The sequence below is a fragment of the Hypanus sabinus genome, chromosome 4 (genome assembly GCF_030144855.1).
Source record: "Hypanus sabinus isolate sHypSab1 chromosome 4, sHypSab1.hap1, whole genome shotgun sequence".
Lineage (NCBI taxonomy): Eukaryota > Metazoa > Chordata > Chondrichthyes > Myliobatiformes > Dasyatidae > Hypanus > Hypanus sabinus.
In genome coordinates, this window is record NC_082709.1 from 102186983 (window position 1) to 102213595 (window position 26613).

General features: G+C 42.8%; 1 protein-coding gene across 5 annotated transcripts in view; it reads right to left on the reverse strand.

Moving 5' to 3' along the window:
• The window catches only part of mcf2la (mcf.2 cell line derived transforming sequence-like a), a 225589-nt gene that overhangs the window by 130310 nt on the left and 68666 nt on the right, over positions 1-26613 (reverse strand). For all 5 annotated transcript variants that reach the window (XM_059967763.1, XM_059967758.1, XM_059967760.1 and 2 more), the window contains exons 3-5: positions 22907-23021; positions 11096-11186; positions 340-459 (exon numbers count right to left, since the gene is read on the reverse strand). In XM_059967763.1, coding sequence (XP_059823746.1) covers positions 340-459; positions 11096-11186; positions 22907-23021 — 326 coding nt within the window. The remainder of the gene's footprint in view (positions 1-339; positions 460-11095; positions 11187-22906; positions 23022-26613) is intronic.

Below are 26613 nucleotides of genomic sequence, written 5' to 3' on the forward strand. Positions count from 1 at the left end.
CTTATAACAGGAATTGAGGTGTCTGTGAAATAGAAAAACAGAGTTTTGGGGTTGGTGTGGTTAGGCCACGTCTTTGGGATGTGGGGAAAACCCACGTGGTCACAAATAGAAAATGCAAACACCACTCAGGCAGTACGCAAGACCAGGATTGAACCTGGGTGCCTAGAACTATGAGGCAGCAGATCTGTTAGTTGTACCAATGTGCTGCCCTTGGCAAGCAGTGGGCAGATCCTGCCTCATAGGATGCTAACCAATATTTTGGATCCATTCCTTTTACTAGATACAACATTTATGATCAACAACCCAAATATGAAAATCAGATCGAGACATTTCACCTACCGGTACCTTCAGCTTAAAGTCATCTCGACTGAACCTCAGGTTAAAATCAGAGATTGCTCGCTGAAAGATTCCTGAAGGCCGAAGTACGAGAACTAATTGAAGGTTTCCTGGAAATGATCCCTAAAATAAGAAAAAAAAAGAGGTCAACTTAATTTCCTAAAAATTCTCTTCTAAGAAGTGATGTAGGCAATTACTGTAAGGCCATGAATTGTGTTTCATTGGACAGTTCTTTTCCTAGTGCTGTAATTCATTTCATTCTGGGGGGAGGGGGAAGAACAATTGTGTTATTTTCCAAGTCAGATGAAACACTTTGGAAATTTGACTGAGCATTCCTGATTATCCCATGCTGACAACATGATTTCCACATTATTTATGGCAGGATGTAGTGGCCTCTATTGAAAGAAGGCTTCCATAGGTAAGACATATATCAACAATGGAAAGTTTTCCCAACACATCTCAACCCCCTGTTCAGACTTTTATTTCAGACTGCTGACTTTAATTCTAATGGTACTGCCGCCTTTAAATTTGAAATTCAGATGGAGCACCTGAGGAGAGCAGTCATTTTGTCTTGGCTGGATTTTTTCAGGCGGACTGAAGCATACTTACATAATCAAGTCTTGTCTTTCCTTTGTTTACACCATCGTAAATTATTGTCTGTAAGCTTTGGCTTAGTTCTTAAAGGACAGCACTATCTGTGTACTTCCTGCACAAGGAGAGCAGTACACCTCCTGTCCTACTCCCCACAACCCCTCTCACAAAGCTTCCCAGCACTCCTTTCCCCTCCGAACACCAGTCAGGCCCACAACTGATGGTGTTAACTATGTGCTGGGATAGCTGACTTTTTCCATGTGCGCAAAATGGTCATCAGCTATCTTATTCAGTAAATCTAATATCTCCAAAGATTTCCTAGACCATAGTATTTAATGGTTCTTAAAGGTTGTTATAGCTGGGGGAGGGGGGGTAATGAGGGACAAGCTCCCATTACCTATTAAATGCTCCCAATGGTGTGTGCCTCAAATAGCCTCTGACAACCAAGTCTAGTTCTATTGACAGGAGAAGGGCAAAAGGAGAAGGGGTGCCTTAAAACCAGTTGCTTTGGAAAGATGTGGCTCATCAGCCATAGTTGGCAGCTCATCTAGGAGAAGGAAAAGTCACCTCAAACCTCTGCTGCGTTGCAGCTATACTCACTCATGGGGAAGGCTTCAGGAGTAAACCCCAAGGAAAAAATCTGGAGCTGGATTTCCTAAGGCAGTCCTACATTGAATTCAATGTTGACTGGCAACTCCTGCGACACTGCTAATGTCAAATTGTATCGGTTTCTGTCATTCTTTTAGGTTCATCAGATGCACAGAGAGGGGGAGCTTGCCACATGGGCAACAGCTTGCTCTCCATATTGTACTGCCCAGGCTTGCATATCTCGACAGCTAGGATGCAACATCCAAAGTCGACCCTGACTGACAAAGGCCTCACCCACTCAGTATTTAATGCTGCCACATTTGCCCAGTTTATTGGTTGAAAAGAGGATTGAATCAAAGACTAATTTGTGATTGCAGTTTACAGTGCCTTTGGTTCTCTGAGTGCACAGAACAAACAAATTGTTATCAACTTCTTCACCCTTCAAGCATTCATGTTCCCTAAAAGTGCACAACCAATGCAAGTTTTGGGAAGAGTTGGTGATGCAAGGAATTTAGTGTCATAGAGTCATACAGCATGGAAACAGGACCTTTGGCCCCTGACCTATGCCAGCGAAGATGCCCATCCAAGCTAGTCCCATTTGCTCACATTTTACCCATTTCTTTCTCTTTCCTATCCATATATAGTATATCTATTCAATTCTCTTTTAAAATAGATTATTATAACTGTCTCAAACACTTCCTCTGGCAGCTCCTTCCAAATATGCACCAGCTTCTATGTTTTAAAAAAAAAGCTGCCACTCGAGATCCTATTAAATCTTTCTCTTCTCATCTTAAACCCATATCCTCCAGTGTTTCATTCCCTAAACTTAGGAAAAAGACAGTGCATTCACTGATTACTTAATGTAAAACCCTACAATAAGCAATGAGGCAACTGAACAGTCACCAGGACTAGAAATTCTCAGCAGCTGTAAAGCCATCGCAATTGGCAATGAACAATGAGCCAAGGAATATTTCTTTTCAGTCCCATTGCTACAAACGTATCACTATTCACGAGGCTCAAATAACTCACTGAGAGGATAGCTGTCTGCATCAGAGAACAAAGAGTGACCACAGGTCCAGATACCAGCTTAGGGGAAAGATCTGGACTGAAGGGAAGAAGGTCAGGGGTGAAGGAATGGGAAATGAAGGACACAGGAAATGGGACAGGTCATCAGAACATGGAGCTGTTAATAGGGTGCGGTGGGCGGACAAGATTGGTCTAAGGGCAGATTCTCTTCATGGTGGCCTCCACCATTTGATTCAGTCTGCAGAGCATCCTGTTAACATAACCAGCAGGTTGGATAACTTCAGCTTATTCTTTGAAGTTTATGAACATTCACTTGGATTCTATTATCATTCTTTCCCCAACCCCACAATGTTAGTCAATTGTTTAATATGGCAGCTGTCTTTCTCTTCACACCTCTGATTGGTTTTTGTCAAGCCACTCCACCAACTCACGGCCGCATCGATGAACCGCGGCAAACTGAGCTCATTGCGTCTAGTATACTTCTCAAACACGGCAGACTCTAGGCACCTTGAATGTGGACCTTGTTATTCTGGGTGGTGACTGAGTCAGTACATATTGAAAAGTTGGCTTGATTTATGATGAGGTGTGGCCCAGGAGGGGCAAACATGAGTCTCTTCATTCAGGAGCTGAGGATGGATCGATCTTCATCTGGCATCTCATCCACAGCTGTTCCCATATGGGCTGCCCTGAGTTGGTATCGCCTGTTGGGTGTCCTTGAAGCACGCAACCCTCCACACGATGGCAACATGTTGACCCAGGTCATGGAGGATTTTAAGCAATGAGAGGTGAAGAGCATGACACTGTGGAGGTATGAAGCTAAGGCAGAAAAGATAGTCCACTTCTCCACCAAGATCCCGATGCCAGGAAACGCTGGCTCCTCCACTGGTCCCAGATCACTCACACCCAGCTGTTCTGGATTTAGACCAGGCAGAAGCTTTCTTCACAAATGGAAATGTGGGATTTTCTCTTCAGAAGACTGTGGATGTTGAAGTTCGAGTACAAATATCAAGGCTTACATTAATTGACTCATCGAGCAAAATGTAGAGTTACGTTGGTAGAGGTTACATTGGTCAGTCAGCCCCTTCTGGTGAGCAGACAGATCTGTCTCTCTGAAGGTGCAATAGGTTTGACCTCCACCCCATGCCAACTCCAAGAGAGCTCCAGAGAGCAGCATCAACATGGGCATTTATAAACGCACAAAAGCCCTAAGTCAAGAAGATCTTTTGTGCTCCTTTATCAAATTTGGCTGCCTCGGTAATTTATCTTTCATCTAAGTATGAGATCTGCAAATTTATCCAATAGAACCACAACAGACCAGCATCATTTAAGGCTATACCATAGGGCCAACACTTTATTCAACCATTCTTGCCACAATGCCACACCTCATCATCAATAAGATTTCTACTGGAGTGGGACTAACCGACAAGTCTGAAAGGAAGCAATTCAGCTAACATCACCTCTGCCCCATAACCCACACCACTCTAATCCTGGCCAACAAGCTGCTTACGTTGGTACCTTTTCAGAGACTGCTCTGAATCATTGCCACCATTGCCACTGAAGTGGGCATGAGAATGGGCCTTACACAAAACACAGTTTCTCTCCTTCCTTCAATCTTCTGAGACCTGGACTTTCTCCTGGAGGCTCTTCAAAGCATTAGAAAGATACCAGCATTGCGTTCTCCTCAAAATCTTCCAAATCCAGGGCAGGATAAGTGAATCAATGTCAACATCCTCTCCTGGGTCCATAGCAAGGTTCTAGTTATACTCATTTGACTCCAATGGACAGGCATAATACCAAAGTCCTGAAATAGATATTTTCCTTCAAGATCAAAAGATGTAGGGCACACTATTTTACATCACAGTACTTCCAAGATCAGTGTTTTGTAACCTTTTCTCACCCAAGACCGCCTAAAGCACTTTTGTACTTGCCAACATCCCCCCCCTACCAAAGCACCTTCATACTTGCCAAAACCCACCTTAGGTACAATACACTTTCCAGCACCCCATTGTGTAAAAAAATGTCTACCATGTACTAACATGAGAAAAATGGTTCTGCTTTAAATTTTTATTTATCTTTAAACCTAGTTTACACAGTGCCTATGCTCTGTGCAGCAGCTTCGATCTCAATGTGATCCTTGAGCCTGATCGTTTTTAGCAGGAGTTGAAATATCTGGATCAAGTTGTGACAGCAAAAGCCTTAGTTCCCCACGCATAACAATGTCCAAACAGTTTCTGTTTTTTGTGAGTATGTGATACACTGCACAGAAGCCTCTTTCAATAAGATAGGACATAGAAGCTTCCATGTCATACATATGGGGGAGGAAAGGCATCTAAAACAAAGTGCAAACCTGTGCAAAGGTTAAGTAGATCACATTGAGCACAAAAACATCTAGGTGAAATAATTTTTAGCACCAGAAACCCTTAATTGAAGGATTTAAGTTTTGACATACAGTGACAATAAAAAGGCCTAGAATGTGGCTGTGCATTACAGTATTAAATAAAATCAGTGACCGTGCTGTCCCACTAGGGAGCAGATGTGTTGAGGTATGCCTGATCTCTAAGCTACATTTCCTGTCAGAGAGTAAAGAGTGGAACCCTGCATTGACCCAATGTTTTTGGAACTTTCATTCTTGAAATCAGCTTTGACAAGTACCATAGAGTTCCGAAGCAAAACGTTTGACTTGACTGCCAGCGACAAAACTCTTTGTCATAGACATCCTACTGATCAGCAAGCAACTCAAATCAGAATCAGGTTTAATATCACCAGGATATATCGTGAAATTTGTTGTTTTGTGGCGGAGCATATTGCAATACTTAGTAATAAAAATATAAATTACAAGTATATTGAAAAAATAATTAAATAAGTAGTGCAAAAAGTGAGGGCAAAATACACTGAGGAAGTGTTCATGTGTTCATTGTCCATTCAGAAATCTGATGTCAGAGGGGAAGAAGCTGTTCATGATACGTGTGTGTACTTCTCCTGTACTTCTTCCTTGATGGTAGCAAGGAGAAGAGGACATGTCCTGGGTGATGGGTGTCCTTAACGATGGATGCCACCTTTCTGAGGCATAGCCTTTTGGGGATATTCTTGATGCTGGGGAGGATAATGTCCATGATGGAGCTGGCTGAGTTTACAACTTTCTGCAGTTTTTTCTGATCCTGTGCAGTGGCCCCTCCATACCAGACAGTGATGTAACCAGTTAGAATGCTCTCCATGATACATCTGTAGAAATTATGGAGTGACTTTGGTGACATATCAATTCTCCTCCAACTCCTAATGAAATATAGCCACTGTTGGGTCTTCTTTGTATTTGCATCAATATGTTCCAGCCCAGGATAGATCCTCAGAGATGTCGAGACCCAGGAACTTGAAATTGCTAACCCTTTCCACTTCTGATTCCCCCGTTGAGCACTGACACATGTTCCCTTTTCTTCCCCTTCCTGAAGTCCACAATCAGTTCCTTGGTCTTACTGACTATGAATGCCAGGTTACTGCTGCAACACCACTCAACCAGCTGATCTATCTCACTCCCGTATGCCTCATCACCAGCTGAAATTCTGACAATTGTGTCATCAGCAAATTTATGGATAGTATTTGAGCTATACCCAGCCACCTAGTCATGGGTGTAGGGAGAGTAGAGCAGTGGGCTAAGCATGCAACCTTCACTTGCACCATGTTGATTGCTATTTTCGATCCACACAGACTGTGATCTCCCTGTGAAGAAGTCAAGGATCCAGTTGCAGAATGACGCACAGAGGCCCAGGTTTTCGAGTTAGTTGATTAGGGCAGAGGGTAGGATTGTGTCGAACATTGAGCTGAGGTCAATAAACAGCAGCCTGACATAAGTATCACTAATGTGTAGGTGATCCAAGGGCGAGTGGAGAGCCAGTAAGATTGCATCCGCTATCTATTGTGGCATCAGACAAATTGCAGCAAGTCCAGGTCCTTGCTTAGGCAGGAGTTGGAGTGGATTCTAGCCATGCTCAACATCTCCAAGCACTTTGAACAGTAGATGTGAGTTCCACTGGCTGATGGTCATTGAGGCAGCTCACCCTGCTCTTCTTGGTATCTGAGGCAGATGGGAACCTCTGACTGCAGCAGTGAAAAAATGAAGATGCCCTTGATTACTCCAGCTAATTGGTTGGCACAGCTTTCAGAGCCTTACCAGATACATCATCAGGGCCTGATACCCTGCGAGGGTTCACTCTGTTGAAAGATGTTCTGATGTTGGCCTCTGAGATAGAATCACAGGGTCACCAGATGCTGTAGAAATTTACATAGATGTAGTTTTATTCTCCCATTCAAAGCAAGCACAAAAGGCATTGAGTTCATCTGTAAGTGAGGCGCCACAGCCATTCATGATGTTAGGTTTCACTTTGTAGAAAGCAATGGCCTGTGAACTCTGCCAGAGCTGATGGATATGTGTTTCCATCTCTAACCTCAATTAGAATTGATTTTTGCCTTTAAAAAAGTCTTCTGTAGGTCATACCTGGACTTCTTGCATAGATCTGGATAGCTAGTCTTGAATGCCACAGATCTAGCCCTCAGCAGACTACAAATCTCCTAGTTCATTCGCAGCTTTGATTTAAGTATGTGGAGTATGTCCTCAAAGTCACACACTCATCCACATGGGTTTTGATGAAATCAGTGACAATTATGGCATGAATTCAGATTCAAAGATGAATCTCTGAATATTGTCCAGTCCACTGACTCAAAGCAGACCTGTAAATGCTCCTCCACCTCCCTTGACCATACCTTCTTGGTCCTTACCACTAGTGCTGAGGTATTTAGCGTCTGCCTAAACACAAGGAGTAGAAGTACAGCCAAGTAATCGGACTTTCCAAAGTGTGGATGTGCAATGGCACAGTAAGGGTTAGAGAAACATAGAAACATATAAAACCTACAGCACAATACAGGCCCTTTGACACACAAAGTTGTGCCGAACATGTCCTTACCTTAGAACTACTTAGGCTTACCCATAGCCCTCTATTTTTCTAAACTCCATGTATCCATCTAGAAGTCTCTTAAAAGACCTTATCGTATCCACCACCACCGCCGCCGCTGGCAGCCCATTCCACGGACTCACCACTCTCTGCGTAAAAGACTTACCCCTGACATCTCCTCTGTACCTACTTCCAAGCACCTTAAAACTGTGCCCTCCCATGCTAACCACTTCAGCCCTGGGAAAAAACCTCTCACTATCCACACGATCAACGCCTCTCATTATCTTGTATACCTCTATCAGCTCACCTCTCATCCTCCGTCACTCCAAGGAGAAAAGGCTAAGTTCACTCAACCTATTCTCATAAGGCATGCTCCCCAATTTCCAGGCAACATCCTTGTAAATCTCTTCTGCACCCTTTCTATGGTTTCCACATCCTTCCTCTAGTGAGGCAACCAGAATTGAGCGCAGTACTCCACGTGGGGTCTGACCAGAGTCCTATATAGCTCCAATATTACTCTTAAATTCAATCCCACAATTGATGAAGGCCAACACCGTATGCCTTCTTAACCACAGAGTCAACCTGCATAGCAGCTTTGAGCATCCTATGGACTCGGACCCCAAGATCCCTCCAATCCTCCACACTGTCAAGAGTCTTACCATTAATACTGTATTCTACCATTATATTTGAACTACCAAAATGAACCACCTCACACTTATCCAGGTTGAACTCCATCTGCCACTTCTCAGCCCAGTTTTGCATCCTATCAATGTCCCACTGTAACCTTTGACAGCCCTCCACACTATCCACAACACCCCCAAACTTTGTGTCATCAGCAAATTTACTAACCCATCCCTCCACTTCCTCATCCAGGTCACTTATAATAAAATCACTAAGGGTCCCAGAACAGATTGAGGCACACCACTGGTCACCAACCTCCATGCAGAATATGACCCGTCTACAACCACTCTTTGCCTTCTGCGGGCAACCCAGCAGGCAAGCGGGCACAACCTGCCTTTGACAAAGCCATGCTAACTATTCCTAACCATATTATTCCTCTCATATGTTCATAAATCCTGCCTCTCAGGATCTTCTCCATCAACTTACCATCAACACTGAAGTAAGTATCCTTACTCCCTTTCTTGAATAAGGGAACAACATCTGACACCCTCCAATCCTCTGGAACCTCTCCTGTCCTCATTGATGATGCAAAGACAATCGCCAGAGGCTCAGCAATCTCCTCCCTCGTTTCACACGGTAGCCTGAGGTACCATCCTATCCTATCTTGGTGACTTATCCAACTTGATGTTTTCCAAAAGCTCCAGCACATCCTCTTCCTTAATATCTACATGCTCAAGCTTTTCAGTCCACTGCAAGTCATCCCTATAATTGCCAAGATCCTTTTCCATGGTGAATACTGAAGCAAAGTATTCATTAAGTACCTCTGCCATTTCCTCCAGTTCCATACACAATTTTCCACTGTCACACTTGATTGGTCCTATTCTCTCACGTCTTATCCTCTTTTTCTTCACATACTTGAAGAATGCCTTGGGGTTTTCCTTAATCCTGTGCACCAAGACCTTCTCATGGCCCCTTCTGGCTCTCCTAATTTCATTCTTAAACTCCCTCCTGCTAGCCTTATATTCTTCCAGATTTCTATCATTACCTAGTTTTTTGAGCATTTCATAAGCTCTTATTTTCTTCTTGACTAGATTTACAACAGCCTTTGTACACCACAGTTCTTGATGGTGGTATAACAGTGGTCAAGTGTGTTAGCTTCTTTGGTTCTACAGGTGATATGCTGGTGGTAGTTGTTCGGAGAATTCTTCAAGTTGGCCTGGATGAAATCCCCCGCATCAGTGTCTGCTTCTTCATGACTGCTGATCATGGAGCTCAGCTCCTCTAGTACCTGCCTGGCATTGACCTGAGGTGTAATGTACTTTGCTACCAGGTTGATGGCAGACTACTCTCATGGCAGATAAAAAGACAAATTTTTGACCATTAGATGATTTTTAGGTTGGATGAGCAGGACTGAGACAGAACTGCCACATTTGTACATCACAATGAGTTAGCCACCCAGCCACTAAACCTGCAACACCACCCCGCGAGTGGATTTACGCTCGGAAGCTGGCTGCCACCACCCCGCGAGTGGAATTACGCTCGGAAGCTGGCTGCCACCACCCCACGAGTGGATTTACGCTCGGAAGCTGGCTGCCACCACCCCGCGAGTGGAATTACGCTCGGAAGCTGGCTGCCACCACCCCGCGAGTGGAATTACGCTCGGAAGCTGGCTGCCACCACCCCGCGAGTGGATTTACGCTCGGAAGCTGGCTGCCACCACCCCGCGAGTGGAATTACGCTCGGAAGCTGGCTGCCACCACCCCGCGAGTGGATTTACGCTCGGAAGCTGGCTGCCACCACCCCGCGAGTGGAATTACGCTCGGAAGCTGGCTGCCACCACCCCGCGAGTGGAATTACGCTCGGAAGCTGGCTGCCACCACCCCGCGAGTGGATTTACGCTCGGAAGCTGGCTGCCACCACCCCGCGAGTGGAATTACACTCGGAAGCTGGCTGCCACCACCCCGCGAGTGGATTTACGCTCGGAAGCTGGCTGCCACCACCCCGCGAGTGGATTTACGCTCGGAAGCTGGCTGCCACCACCCCGCGAGTGGATTTACGCTCGGAAGCTGGCTGCCGGCTCACATCATACACCACAAGTCCCTCCACCCTAACTGACAGCCTTTGAAACCACATCATCACCTCTCAAAGCTATCAATGAGGCCGAAGGGAAATCAAGAAAACTTCAGATGATGGAAACCTGGAATGAAAACAGGAAATGGTGAAACACTTAGTAGGTAAGGCAGCATCTGTGGAGGCGAGCAGAGTTACTTTTCATCAGAGATTGAATGTTCTTCACATCTCTGATAACCATAAACATTATCAAACACCAAGAATGATATGAAACAACAATTACTGTAAGTGGAGGGTGGAAATTGGTTTTGTCATTCATAGAGATGTATGTATGGACATACTTGTATGGAGGGGTGTCCATAAATTTGGGGGTTATAATCCAGAGACAGCCTGTATATAAAAGATAAAATTACCATAGAATCACCAAGCTACAGCTCAGAAACTGCCAATTTACAGAGGCCGATTAACCTAGAAAACTGCACGTTTTAATTTTTTTAGCATTTAACAATAAAACACAAAATTATTAAAAATAATTTAAAATCACTGTACATCCCTTTCCCTTGCAGATATGTTTTCCTCTCTAATGAAGGGGCTCATAGGACACTGCAGTGCTAACCTGTGCATGTTAGGCTGTCTTAGTGTAAGCCCAAGAACATTTGCAGAGGTTTACACTCAGCAGCTGGACTTCGTGGGAAGTCCAATGGCCAAGTACAACAGTCTCATTTAGCAGTGCGGAGATTCACAGTGCAGTTCTGAACATCTGCACACAGGCAAAAGCTGGCAGTCCTCTTCCGGCCAATGCACTCCATGCCATGCTGATCATGTGTCACTGATGACTGAATTTCTTTTGACTTCTTTATTATTCAGCACCTGACTTAAAGATATGAAGGTTCAGAAGTCTGTAATGAAATGAAACTCACCGCAATTCGCAGCAGCGACGCCTTTACAGAGGTCCATTTGTCCTGTCTCCTGTCTACGAGCAGAATAAATCCAACGCCACCGTCTTGAAGGCTGAACAAGAAAAGCAGTTCAGAAAATAAGTTAATAATAGAAAAGAACATCAGCTTGTCCCAGATAATTACACCATCAAAAGCCCCCCAGTGTGCTGATCTTCCTGCTGCACACACCCTCATGGATCTTAAGTCTCCTGGCACCGAGGAAAGGGTTCAAAGCCTCGACTCCCATTTGTTAGCGAGACACTAACTGCTGCCAGATGCAGCCATGACCCAGGTTGGGGGCACAATCAAAGCTCATTTTCCGCATCATGCATTACGTTAGGTAACTGTTGCTGACGAGGGAACATGCTAATGGTAGGTTATAAATTATTTTCATCAAAGAGACTCAGGAATTCTCCCAGATCTATGGTAATTCTAATAGAAAATCAAACTGCAACATTTCCTCATGAATGAAACAAGAATGCAATCAGACATAGGGTAAGTTAGTTGGGGGGAGGGGGTTAGCACTGATTCGCCAGAAACAGCTTCATATTTACCTTTCACTCAACAACTCGTGTCACAGATGGTGCCAAATGAGTCTGCAAACCACAGACCCTGTAAATTTGAACCGACTGTACAATGCCAGAACTTGGCTTCTGGCTACCCACATGGGATTTAAAAGATGGGCTAGCACGTCTACTGACAGCAATCATTTCTATTCCTGGTTCTGGGACTGACATGGAACCAAAATACAGACATCAGACTCAGCAGCTCTACTGTAAAATTCTTCTTCTTTATTCATTGGGGCACAAGTATGTGGCATAGCACCTGCATGATTTGTTCGACAGCAACATTCTCATCTCAATCTTGAGATCTTGCAGTGTTTTGTGACTATCGGTGGAGGAGGTGAGCAAAAACCTGGTTTATATTTTCAAATTACATTCCTTAAATGGTTTGAGAATTACAGGGAGGACAGTTGTAGAGTGAAAGGAAGAGCACTCAAGAACAATTAGCTCAAGATGCCGGCGTAAGCTTTTGAGAGAGTTATGGAGTTAAACCCACACACTGCTCTCTGGTTCCATAGCTCTACATATCATTAATGTAATTCCCTTTAAAATTACAATTGAAACCACTTTCACTATTTAATCAAGCAATGAACCTGACCATAACAACATGCTGAACAAAACAAATCTTCCTTATCAACTACTCTTGTTCCTTTGCCTGCAAACTTCAATCGGTACCTTCAGGTTATTATTTATTTATTTTATCAAGGCCCCTTTGGCCATATTGTCTCTGTATAAACAATCCTGTCTTCTGTTACGTCGCTCTTCATTTCCTGAATCCACCTTCAAACTGAATAAAGGAACATACACCAGTGGCCGCTTTATAAGGCATCTCATGAACCTACAGGTGTATCTCCTACTGCTGTAGCCCATCCACTTCAAGCTTCGATGTGTTGTGTGTTCAGAGATGTTCTTCTGTATACTTACTGTCATAACTCACGGTTATTTGATTATGGTCACCTTCCTGTCAGCTCGAATCAATCTGGCCATTCTCCTCTGACCTCTCTCATTAACTGGCATTTTCAGCCATAGAAATGCAGCTTACTGGGTGCTTTTCACACCATTCCCTGTAAACTCTCGGGGCTGTCGTCTGTGAAAATCCCAGCAGATCAGCAGTTTCTGAGATACTAGTACAACAAACGTTCCACGGTCAAAGTCACTTAGATCACTTTTCTTCCCCCTTCTAATGTTTGGTCTGAATAACAAATGAATCTCTTGACCATGTCTGCATGCTTTGATGCATTGAGTTGCTGCCACTTGATTGCTGATTAGATATTTACGATAACAAACAGGTGTAAAGGTGTACCTAATAGAGGCCACTGAGTGTATATGTCCAATTTAGTTCAAAAAGTGATTACTATAAACAGATTGTGGGAAAGTTATTAGAAAGAATTCTAAACAATGAATAAATAAGTATTTGGATAGACATGGACTGACTAAGGATAGTCTGCAAGGCTTCATGCATGGTAGGTCATGTCTAACCAAACTTACACAGTTTTTTGAGGACATTACTGGGAAAGTGGATGAAGGGAAGACAGTGGATGTTGTCTACATGGACTTTAGCAAGGCATTTGACAAGGTCCTGCACCGGAGGCTGGTCAAGAAGGTTCAGTCACTCAGCATTCAGGTTGAGGTAGTAAATTGGATTAGACAGTGGCTTTGTGGAATAAGTCAAAGAGTGGTAGTGGATGGTTGCTTCTCTGACTAGAGGCTGGAGGCCTGTGACTAGTGCTGTGCTGCCGGGATTGATGCTGGGTCTGTTGTTGTTTGTCATTTATATCAACAATCAGGATGATAATATAGTTATCTGGATCAGCAAATTTGCGGATGACACCAAGATTGGGGTTTAGTGGACAGTGAGGAAGGCTATCGTGGCTTGCAGAGGGATTTGCATCAGCTGGAAAAATGGGGAGAAAACAGCAAATAGAATTCAATGCAGATAAGAGCGAGGTTTTGTTCTTCAGTAGGACCAACCAGGGTAGATTTTACAGAGTTGGCAGAGCACTGAGGAGAACTAAGGGATCTGGTAATACAGGTCCATAACTCCTTGAAAATAGCATCACAGGTAGATAGGGTTGTAAAGAAAACTTTCGGCACATTGGCCTTCATAAATTGAGTACAGGAGAAGGGACGTTATGTTGAAGTTGTGTAAGACGTTGGTGAGGCCTAATTTGTGTGCAGTTTTGATCACCTACCTACAGGAAAGATGTAAAAAAAGTTGAAAAATTGCAGAGAAAATTTACAAGGATGTTGCCAGATCTGGAGGACCTGAGTTATAAAGGAAAGATTGAATAGGTTAGGACTGTATAATTCGGAATATAGAAGGCTGAGAGGAAATCTGATAGAGCTATGCAAAATTATGAACAATTTAGACAGGGTAAATGCAAGCAGGCTTTTCTTGCTGAGGTTGGGTGGGCCTACAACCAGAGGTCATGGATTAAGGGTGAAAGATGAAAAGTTTAAGAGGAACATGAGGGGAAATTTCTTCACTCAGAGGATCACGAGTGTGTGGAATGAGCTGCTAGCACAAGTGGTGTATACAAGCTTGATTTCAATGTTTAGGAGAAGTTTGGATAGGTACATGGATAGCAGGAATATGAAGGGATATGGTCTGGTGCAGGTTGATGGGAGTAGGCAGTTTAAATGTTTTCAACATGTACTAGATGCCTGTTTCTGTGCTGTTCTTCTCTATGACATGTATTATGATTTGGTAATTATATACACAAAGCAATGCAAAATGTTGGAGAATGTTCACCTTGCTACACAGGAAATTAGTTGAGGCAAGACTGAACTTTCAGCAATCTACTGTGTAGGTGAATGTTAAAATTTGGGGAGTAGAGGAGAACTAAAAACGGGAGATTGGTGTAAACGCTTGTTGACAGTTGACACATACAAGGTGAGTCACAGGGCGTGTTCTGTGCTGTAACGCTCCTGACTCTTGATCAGCCTTACCAGGAACCAGTCTGAAGAAACTTCACCACACCCTCTGTATATCAAGTGCCTCCTTCCTTTAGGAAGTGTAGGTTTATTCAAGGCTCAAGGAACTGGGAACTTTGCTGATGTAAAAGGGTATAAATTATGGCACAGGAAACTCTAACATGGTACTCTACTGGATGGAGAGCTTGGGGAACTGTGAAGGATTGAGTAGGAATAAGAAAACTCGGTGGTGCTATGGGATTCTGAAGGAATCAGGAAACTAGATTGGTATGGCATTGGGTAGTAATCAGGGAACTCTACTGAGTGTCATTAGGTCAGGAACAGGGAATTCATTTCCATAGATGCTGCCTGACCTGCTGAGTTCCTTCAGCATTTTGTGTATGTTTCAATGAACATGGTCTTCATTGCTTGAGAACTCTAGGAAATGCAGGGAGCAGTACTAACCACTATGCATGATTTTTGTTGTATCCGACCACTTAATCATCATTTTCTTTGCGGCTCAACTATTAATTATCTGCTAGTATTTTACATAATTATTTAATTACAAGTGCTCACTATGATTCCTAATGGCCATAACAGTTTAACATGCCTCTAGTGTTTATACAAAGTAAACTTCTGGAAATTTTGTTCTGCATTATGTGAATAAGTGTGTAATGCCCTGTGTATGATTTCCACTGCTCTGCTGTGAGGTAGTTTAGCAGTTTTCTGTAAAAGCAGTGTGCCGCACTGGAAAGTGTGTTTTGGTTTTGGCTAAGATAAACAGCCATGTTGCCCAACTTAGGAATGTGAGTCAGCACTGTGGGATGTGACAGAAGGTTCTAGAGAGCTGTGGGGAAGAGATTTCTGAAGTATAGTATTCTGGTTTGGGGTCTTTTGGCAGGAGCTGCAGATTGGGACAGATGGGAAGATGCCACAGAATGCTGCTGTAAGAAGTGCTTTGTGCAGATGAATGGCTCCAAGGAAGGGGGGGGGGAAGAGAGAGAGGGGAGAGAGAGGAGGGGGAGGAGAGAGAGGGGAGAGAGAGGAGGGGGAGGAGGGAGAGGAGGGGGAGGAGAGAGAGGAGGGGGAGGAGAGAGAGGAGGGGGAGGAGAGAGAGGAGGGGGAGGAGAGAGAGGAGGGGGAGGAGAGAGAGGGGAGAGAAAGAGAGGAGGGGGAGGAGAGAGATGGGAGAGAGAGGAGGGGGAGGAGAGAGAGAGAGAGAGAGAGAGACACTTTGAGGGGAATTCAAAAATGTGGCAGGTGTGTATAGGAGGCTGTGGATCCAGCACGTGAGTAAGAGCTACAGCCCCCCAATTTTCCAGTATGAGCTCCAATGCTTATGGGCACATTGGACTGGTTTTAATGTAATAATCCCTTCTTTTCTTTTTTCCTGTTAACTGTTTGATAAAGCTGAAATTGGTGAATATACTTTCTTTATAATTTTATGTGGTGTACGATCTGCTATTTCTTGCCAACAGATAATTATGGGCAGTATTTACACAGCATTCACTCAAATCACAGTTTCTTTAATTGGAACATCATGACGTTTCCGCTTGGTTGAATCCAAAATCATACTGACCCGAGACGTATATTCCTTACTGCTAAGTCCTGTGGCTATTAGCTGAGTTAGCTATCAAGACTGGTGATTTCAGATGTTGTTTGAATGCTGTTTTAGGATCAATTAGGTGGTTTGTGTGTTAAAGCCTGTGTTTAAACTAGTGTTGGGGAAAGTGACGAGGTACTTTATTACAGATGCTGCAGGGAGATGTGAATCAGTTTTCCACAAATTACACTTGTGTTCTGAATGGGGTGGATGTCCAAATTCCTGACAAACTGCTACTGAGAGTGCTGAGGTCTGTAAAAGCATGGGGAAAAGTTACACTGATTAACCAGTGTTTTGACTAATCAGCTGGTAAAGATGTCATGTTAGTCCAGGGGTGGGCAAACTTTTTGACTTGTGGGCCACAAAGGGTTCTAAAATTTGACAGGGGGGCTGGACCAGGAGCAGATGGACGGAGTGTTTTGGTAATACACCTCATAAGAGAAAATAAAATATCATGGGATATGTAGAAAACATGTGCTTTAATTTCAATTGAAAATGAACATGCATTACAACAAAATATCTGTCTTTGAAGTCCCATGGTATTTAGCTATTTATTGAAATGATTTTTAAAACACTGAAAATTAAATGAATAAAATACAGCTTTTTTTAATAGTAACAGTTATTATTTTAAAGCACTGAAAATTCTGTTATCCTTCAAGATATTATCATCATCACTCTCCTCCTGACTGTCTTTATTTCAAAAACGGTAGGAGATGCAGGTCTACTTGTCCTGCTCCTTCTTATTCAATTGTCCCCTGTGCCAAAACTCAACAACGACCAGCACAAGGACAGAACAATGACAGCGCACCAGTATGCGGAGTGCGTTATTTGATCTGGAGCGCATTTTTTATTTTGAGAACGTACGTGCGCCTGCGCACTACTCATGTCCATCACTTAACAGAAATGACATGTAACATGTAAGGCTTATTGAAAAAAATATTTTCAAATGCATTTTTTTTTTACATAACACAATGAAGAAACTTATTTTTAATTTCAGTGGGAACAGTGTTGTTGGTCTCCCTTTTTAGCCAGCGCATCAAAGTCTGGATTTAGTTTTGTTGTGGCGATTCTCAGGATGGATCTGAGGTGTTGGTCAGTTAACTTGGATCTGTGGCTGGCTTTGTTGATGTTCAGGACGCTGAACGTCTGTTCACACAAATAGGTCAAGCCGAACAAAGAGTAAAGCGCAAATGTGGAGTAATACACTGCACCTCAACAAAGGTCAATGTATATAGAGTGCGTCATCTATTGGGAAAACGCCAGAATTGCGGGGAAAAAACATTAACAAGGTTTATTAATATAATTTCATCAAGTTCTGCGGGCCGGATTAAAAAGCTTAATGGGCCGCGTATGGCCCGCGGGCCGTAGTTTGCCCATGCCTGTGTTAGCCCAAGGCAAGCACTGAGGTAACTGAAGTTGCCGTACCTGTTAGATTGGAAGACCCCAGAGAGGCAGGGTCATAGGCAGTCCATATTTTTAGAGAAGGGGGCACGTAGCTGAGGGTAAAGACTTTAAAGACAGTTGTTCTCGTTTCTGCAAAGTGAGGGGAAGAGTTGTCCGATGTGAAAGGTCTAATGGATCCTTCAGCAGTTGATGGAAATTCGGAGGTTCTCAAGTTACTTTACTTTATTGATCCTCTTACAACCATTATTTGATACATTTACCATTGATGCCACTCGGTGCCCTTGAGATTTGGGAGCTTAGTACTGATGAGTAGCCATATGCTGGTTACTTGTCATTAAAACGAGAGTTTTCGAAAGCAGATGTTGGAGTAACTGACACACCAGTGTTGGTCTGCCCAGATCCAGTTGAAAGCGATGTTTCTTTTACTTCATTTACTTTATGTACAAATGGATTGGGGATCCTGAAATCATGAAAATCATTTGAATATTGTACATTGTTGTTAATAATGATTGAGTAAGTTCCAAAGTCATGAGGACATATCTATTTTCAGTGGGGGGAGAGTGTAATGTCCTGGCTAAGATTTCTACTGCTATGCAGTGAGGTAGTTTATATTAGCAGTTTTTTGCAAAAGCAGCGTCCCATGCAGAAAAGTGTGCTTTGGGTTCAGCTAAGACGATGTTCAGTTTAGAAATGTGAGTCAGCCAATCAGAATTGTGGGATGTGAAAGAAGGTTCTAGAGAGCTGTGGGGAAGAGCTTTCTGAAAGACAGTGGTCTGGTTTGGGGTCTTTTGGCAGGAACTGTGGAGCACAAATAGCACATTTGGAAAAACAAACACAGTCTCAAATAAACATCTAAGTGTCATCTAAGTCTTTGTCTTTATTGATGCTTTGCTGCAGGATTGAGTGCTCAGAGGGTACTGATGCTTTTTCGGTTGGTGGGGGGTGGGAGATCATTATCTTGCTGCTGTTTGTGCGTGGGAGGGGGAATTGAGGGGGCATTGGGGTTTGCTGTTTGTGCGTGGGAGGGGGAGTTGGGGGGACATCGGGGTTCTAATGTTGTAACTGTCATTCATTGTTTAGGGAACTCCTCTGTTTTCATGGATGTCTGTGAAGAAAAATAATTTCAGGATGTATATTGTATACATTTCTCTGACATTACATACACCTATTGAAACCTATTAAATAATATAGCCCAAGTCCCAGAATGGCACGACTGTAGAATTGCTAGTAAGTTGTCCTGATCCAACTTGTTTCTTCCACCGAGATAACACCAGAAGGCAGCACTGAGCAAACACTGGAGAGCAGCACTGACAGAGAAGCCAGCTCCAACCCAATACTGATTCCAGCATGCCCCACAAGGGCTTTCCCACACCACCTTGGTGTCTCCTCTCCTGGTCAGCTGAAGCAGGTGACTCCGCGGCTTCGGCCTAGTCCTCTCCACAACCGAGGTAATGCAACTGCACCACCGTTAGTCTCACCAATGAACCAGATTTGCAGTATTCCACATTACCAATGTCCAGCCAGGTCTTGCAAGCACAATAAAACTGTCCAAGACCATCACTCCCACTGCACACTGTCCACTGATACACAACAATGGTACACAATAAGTCCAGCTCTATCACTATCGAACAACTCACTGATGCGATAATTCTGCAGTAATTGATGTTCTTAGTATCCAGCAGTGACTTGCAATTATAAAGAAGACATACAAGATGAAAAAATACACCTTCGATTGGACCTGGAGTGGCCGTTATATCCAAGTGCACTGCCATCTTCCCTGTGTCAATAACTGCATTCCTTACACCAGACTTCTGAAGAAGTGCTTCATGGTGAACAATTAATTGGTAAATAGAAGAGAAAGTTCAAAACTATTTTCAAAAGATCTCTGAATAAATGCAACATTCTCTCTGACTCTGATAATCCCTGGCCCATGTCCTGTAATGAAAGGCATTTGAACGCTCTGTGCCTCTTTGAGGTGTACAAAGATCTCCAGAAGGTGGCAATAAGTCCATAGAATTGGAATGACCATATCAGTATGGGTCAGAGGGGTGAAGAGCCTATCCTTGATCTGTAAATGCATATTCCTCCCGAAAAACAAACTGGTTTTATGTGATAGTATTACGTAATAACGTATAAAGTTTAATTATCTGATAGGACAGCAATTCCAAAATAAGCACAGGACCAAGATCTTTGAATATGTTAACAAAGGCAAGGAGTGGTTTAGAGACAGGTGTGGAGGTAAATATGTTGGAAATCTTTGAGGAAATAACAGGCAGGATAGACAAAGGTGAGTCAATGGATGTTGTTTACTTGGATTTTCAGAATGCCTTTAACAAGATGCCACGCATGAGGCTGGTAAGCAAAGTAAAAGCCCAGGGATTGGGTTAGAGGACAGAGACTGGCATAATTAGAAGAATGGCTGTCTTTCGGGAAGCAAAGAGTGGACATAAATAGAGCCTTTTCTGATTGGCTGACAGTGGCTAGCAGCTGTGTTGGGGCTGCTTCTTTTCGTGTTTTATGTCAATGAATTGGAAGGCTTTGTGGCTTGGTTTGCAGCTAGCTGGAGCGGCAGATAGTGTTGGAAAAGGGAGTCTGCAGAAGGACTTGGATAGATTAGGAAAATGGGGAAATAAGGGCCAGTGGAGTGTGATGTAGGGAAATGTATGGTAGAAGGAACTTTGGTAGAGGAATTAAGGTATAGGCTATTTTCTAAACAGAAGAAAATTCAGAAATTAAAGCTGCAAAGATAATTGGGGATCCTCATACAGGATTTCCTAAAGGTTGACTTGCAGGTTGAGTAAGTGGTATGGGCCCCTTATCTAAGAAAGAATGTGCTGGCATTGGAGAGGTTGCAGAGGAGGTCCATGAGAATGATCCTGGGAATGAAAATGTTAATGTATATGGAGTATTTGATGGCTTTGGGCCTGTACTTGCTGGAGTTTAGCAGGATGGGGGGGGGGGGGGGGCGGGATCTCATTGAAACGTATCAAATACTGAAAGGTCTAGATACCATTGGTGTGGAAAGGATGTTCCCTATAGTGGGAGAGTCTAGGACCAGAGGGCACAACCTCAGAATAGAAGGACATCACTTAGAACAGAAATAAGAAGAAATTTCTCTAGTCAGAGAGTGATAAATCTGTGGAATTCATTGCCACAGAAGGCTGAGGAGGGCAAGACATTGGGTACTTTTAAAGAGGAGGTTGTTAGGTTCTTGATTAGTAAAGGCATCAAAAAGTAGAAGGCAGGAGAATAGGGCCGAGAGAAAAAAAAATTAATCACTCTCTCTGGATCTGAAAATGTTCCCTCCCCGGATTGTGTGGAACTCTTGACTGCAGAAGCAGAATCTTTGGAAGCTGGGGATAGACTCTTGTTGGGGAAGGTGGAGGAAGGGTTGGTGAAAGATTACCCACAATGCGGAGAGGAGGTTATGATCAAATCAGTTGTTATCTTACTGAATGACAGAGGAGGCTCAAGGAGACTAATTGTCTACTCATGTACGCAGTTTATTTGTAGCAAAAAAAAATCTGCTGGATGAACTCAGCAAATCAAGCAGCAATGGTAGACGCAAAGGGTCATTTGAAGTTTTGTGTCATGATGCAGGATCTCAAGCCAAATCATTAACCATCCCTCTGCTTCCATGATACTACAAGACCCATTGTGTTTTCCAGCAGATCAATTTTCACTCCAGAATCCAGCAACTACAGTCTCAAATCTCCACTTACATATGCATTTATTTTAGTTATTATTTAGATCTCTTTCTGTTCTTGAATTAAAGTTCAAAGTAAATTTATTATCAAAATACATCATGTTACCATATGAAATTCATTTTCTTGCAGGCATCAACAAGAAAAATTAAAAAGTACATTAGAATTTATAAATAACTAAACATAAGCATAGACTATCAAACAACCAATCTGTAAATAAAGAAAAATTAATAGTGAGAATATGAGTTGTAAAGAGTGCTTGAAATTGAGTCTGTAGGTATGGAAGTTGTCCTCTTCAAGACTGGAAGAAGCTGCAGAAGATCGTGAACATAGCCCAGCACATCACACAAACCAATCTTCCATCCTTGGACTCACTTTACACCGCATGCTGTCGGAGCAGTGCTGCCAGGATAATCAAGGACACGATCCACCCAGCCAACACACTTTTTTTCCCTCTTCCCTTCGGGAGAAGGTTCAGGAGCATAAAGATTCATATGGCCAGATTTGGGAACATTTTCTTTCCAACTGTGATAAGACTGCTGAACAGATCCTGACCCGGATCTGGGCCGTACCTTCCAAATATCCGGACCTGACTTGCACTACCTTACTTTCCCTTTTCTATTTTCTATTTATGATTTATAATTTAAATTTTTATTATATTTACTTCAATTTGTACTTCAAGGAGCGTGAAGCACAGAATCAAATGTCACTGTGATGATTGTACGCTCTAGTATCAATTGTTTGGTGACAATAAAGTAAAGGTCGTGGAGCTTGGAATAATTTCAGAGTTGTGGTGAGTGAAGTTATACATTTCAGTTCAGGAGTACAATGATTGTAGGGTAATAAATGTTTCTGAACCTAGTGATGTGACACCTCCCGCTTGATGGTAGCGGTGTATATAGAGCGTGGTGTGAATGATGCGGGTCTCTGTGTTGACTGCTGCTTTCATGTGACAGGACTCCACTTAAATATACTCAGTGGTGGGGAGGGCTTGGCCTGTGATGGACTGGACTATATCTACCACCTTCTATGGTCTTTTCTGTTCCCCGTACTGATGTTTCTGTACCAGCCATCTTGCAACCAGTTAGGATAGTCTCCACTATCTATAGAATGTTGTCAAAGTTTTTGGTTTCATGCCAAATCTACGCAAACTTCTGAGAAAATAGAGATGCTGTTATGCCTTCCTTGTAATTACACGTATTGGTCTCAGGATGTACCTTTGATATACCTCTGCCCTTTCCTGATACCGCCATTCAGTCCATCTGGTGGACTGAAAACCCTGCACGGTGTCCAGGTATTAGAAATTCAGAAGTTAAAGCACTCATCATTTAATGACACCTCTTTCTTGCGTTACATTTATTAGTCTTCACTTGCAGTAAGCTAAATAAAACATGTAATTAACATCATTCCTGGTGAAATGGCAGCTCCAGCAAGAGCTCTGCTTTTCTGTAAACCACCCCTTCATGTCAGAGATTGTGGGGTATAAATGCCAAGGATTATGGAGTCCGTGGGACTTCAATTTTATTGAAGTAACTGAGATGAAACTAATGGGTCATTCAGGCGAAATGTTTGGAAGCCACTACTATAGGAACTACCTGAATCTTACCTTGGAACACTGGTCAGATATGTTATAACATTTTGGAACTCCTCCTCAGGGATATCAGTGAAGTTTGGATACTCAGGAAAGGTTATAATTGGACACCCACCATCTCCTCGACCGCCTGTAAGGAAAAATAATATTACAGAATTATCATCATTACAATTTTTTAAACTTTTGCACACTTAAACTGAACAAAGGAAGCTGGTTATACAAAGGTACTGAATCAGACACTGTGGTTACACAGCATGATCGACCACCTCCGAATCCACCTTAACTGGAGTAGTAGATACTTTAATGCTTTCTCACCTGTACGCATCCATCTTCATCCAGGACTTCCTTTCCCTTCCCTGTACTTATCATTTCCATATCCCTAGCTCTATGTATTGGTAAGGGTTCATCTTTTGCAGCTCTATACATTCTTGGAAATGCTTTTACAATAATGTCAAGTTTACACTGCAAGGTAATTATTAATCATATCAGTCCTGGGGTAATATTAATCTATAGACAGAAGTCCATCAATTTCTGTGGTTCCATTAACATTTCTGGCTTTTAAACACCTAGCACATCACCAAATATTTCATCACCAACCATTACAACCCCTCCAAAAGGACTCCAACCTTGTCTTTGAACTTGAAGATTTGTGTCAAGGCTTTATGTTTTGGCTCTTGGTAGGGTCACCCATGCCAAACAGGTCAAAGTGTAGAGGACAGAGTGAGCGAGTCAGGGGTTCTGTTCAGGACTAACAACCCTGACTAGTTAAAAAAAAAATTGTTACGGAAACAGCAATGAAGAATCCTTCTACATCTGAGTGTGACAGTATTCCTGAGTATCTACCCAGGACTTGTTGGATTGACAGTAGTGAAAAACGAGAGGAAGCTACTGGTGTGATAAAAGGAAGCTGTGAACACAGCCAGAGATGGAGGACCCCCATTGCTGCCCTAAATGCCAGTGGTGTTATGGGCAATAAGTAACTAAGTAACCATTACAACCTCCAAGCATTACAAATCATCAAACTTGACAATCAAGCCACAATCATTAACACTGGCAATCAATCACAACTATTAAAATCATTAGTCCTGCCAGTCACCAATCATTGAAATCATCAGACCTACCAGTCAAACCCCAACTATTACATTCATCAACTGTGCCAATCAATTGCCAATTACAATCACCAACCCTGACCACAGATAGTCCTCAGTCAAAACCAACCCTCACAATCATCCACTAACCCTTAAAGTCAACAGTCCTCACTGACAAGTTTATCCTTGACAATCAGCCACCAGAACTTACGAATCCCAATAGCTCGATCCATTTGTCATGTCAGAGGAATAATTCCAATTCAATTGCGTAAGACACAACCCTATCACCATAGTCAAAGCATTGTTAAGTATTGCTTTTGTCACGTACATGCAACCCTGTAGAAGTACCAGCAGCAATAGGACACACCTGGAGTCTGGTTTTACTGTTAACAAAACACTATTTTATTAGTAACTATGTCATATAGTAACTTAAACCAGGTAAATCAGGAGTTAACGGTGTTATGCATATTTAGGTGTAAATATACAAATCCCCAAACTTCTTCAACTTTAGGTGGTAAGTAATACAGTCTTACATGGTATATAAGAAAATTCAGTTCAGATGCACAGGTTAATTAATGCAAGATGTTTGTAATCCAAAGGCGAATGTTGTGAAAAGGCAATTTATGTCGATATTCCACAGATTCCACAACAGCGATACAAAATAACAACAGCAGTAGGTTTTATCTCCAAAGTTGTTCTACTCCACACACAAAGTATCACCGACAGAGATCTTCAACGAATATCCTTTCAACACAAGTGGTACCACACCCGAACTCAGCTACAGGTCATCCCAAAGCGTTGGCCACAGGATACTCAAACAGAATCCACGTATGGATTATCACCAACAGTAGCTTATCACAAAGGGGACCATCTTCAAGGGAACCACCACCCAGGCAAGGGTAAGCACACCAGTCGATTCCACAGGGTTACCCCAATCACACACAACGTGATAGCCACTTATCCAGTTCCATGACATACAAAATAACTCCAACGGTGATTTGCCACAGGGATGCCTTTCTTCAGTGAACTACCACACCTAGACAAAGGGTAAACACACATGTGGTACTCACAAAGGTTTCCTCCCTCACCAGAGAACCCACTTCTGTGGATTAACTAAGTGACAATCGCACTTTTGTAGCCAAATGGAAACAAACTCACCCTCACGGCCTACTTGGAGAGAGAGTCCAGACAGTGATCTCTCTGTCACTAGGTTGCTTCTGTTTCAAACCTTCCTCTCCTCCTCTTCTCTGCAAACTTCTTCTAGTTGCGGCAACTTGTGAGAGTCATTTATCACTACACTGGATTGATCTCAACTCACCCCTTTTGGCTACTGAAAGTTTAAACCAGCGACCGACTCACTGGTGTCTTTCGTTGACTGAATCCATCTTGACTCTGACTGTGGCTTTTTGTGCGTCTGTGACTGTCCTTGTAAAAAGTAAACAAGCTGCAGAGGAAACATAACATTCTATTGCCCATCAAATAACTCCACCTCTCTCCACCATGGCAAGCAAGCAACTCCGCAGTCAGCAGAAATCCAAGTCTCCAGAAGTCAGTCTCATTCTCCCGGCGTTTTAAAGTGACAGTCCACAGAAAAAATGAACCCGAGGGGTACATAACACTATTCGCCCAGCATTTTGTTCATCTTATTTCACAGATATGACAAAAATTGATCATTCTTGTTATGGCATACTCACTCCCAATGGCATTACCATTGGTGTCCCTTGCCAAGAAGACATTACTACTGGTAGCTTCTCACCAGGAGGGCACTCTATTATATGATGAACTGTTCTAGGTATTTCTATCCCCTAACTGAGATATTCAGGTCTCATCATTCCTATATTTTAAAATTTGACACAAAGAACAACTTCCATGTCCTTTCATTGGTGTGCTTCCTGTATTGACCAGCGGCATCACACATGGTGCTGTAACTCTGCAAATGAACACACCAGTAAACTGCATGGTATTACCACTGGTCTATTGTCTCGGCCCTATTTATGCACGTTTCCACACAGCATCAATGTTCATCAAGCCTCAGTCCTGTGACAACCTTTACATCTTGTCTTGTAAACGTGGCAGATAGGGGCCAAATTTTGATTTCAAGTCATTTGGAATATTTTTTGGGTTTCATCACCTTGGTTACACTTACAGAAGTCAACCTGTTATAAATAGTAAAATGCTTTTAGTATGGATGAAGAACTCAAACTAATGATTTCAAACAGGCAGTGACAGTTTATTTCCTGCTTGGATTAGAATTGCTCCCAGGAACTACAAATGCACACAGGTAAATATAGATAGTGACCAAGGCAACCAAGGTATCGCTCCGTTGCCATGTAGATCTGAATTCAGGCCTACCAACCAGATACACGTGGCTTCCATTGCATAATGTTAAAAATAGGCACACTCACTACAGTGATGGTAAGTGATTACTTTATTACTGGGAGAGGACTTATGATAAACCTTTTCAAGTAGGACCAGTTTTCTCGAGTTTAGTAGCTGGGATCTGCTGATTTGCCAAACACAAGGGTGCAAGCAGGTGTGTATGACAAGAGTCTCTGCCTTCTTCACAATTCATAACCTAATTCACAGTTTCCTTCTCCATTGCCTCAGTCCTCACTACAAACACGAGAACAGAAA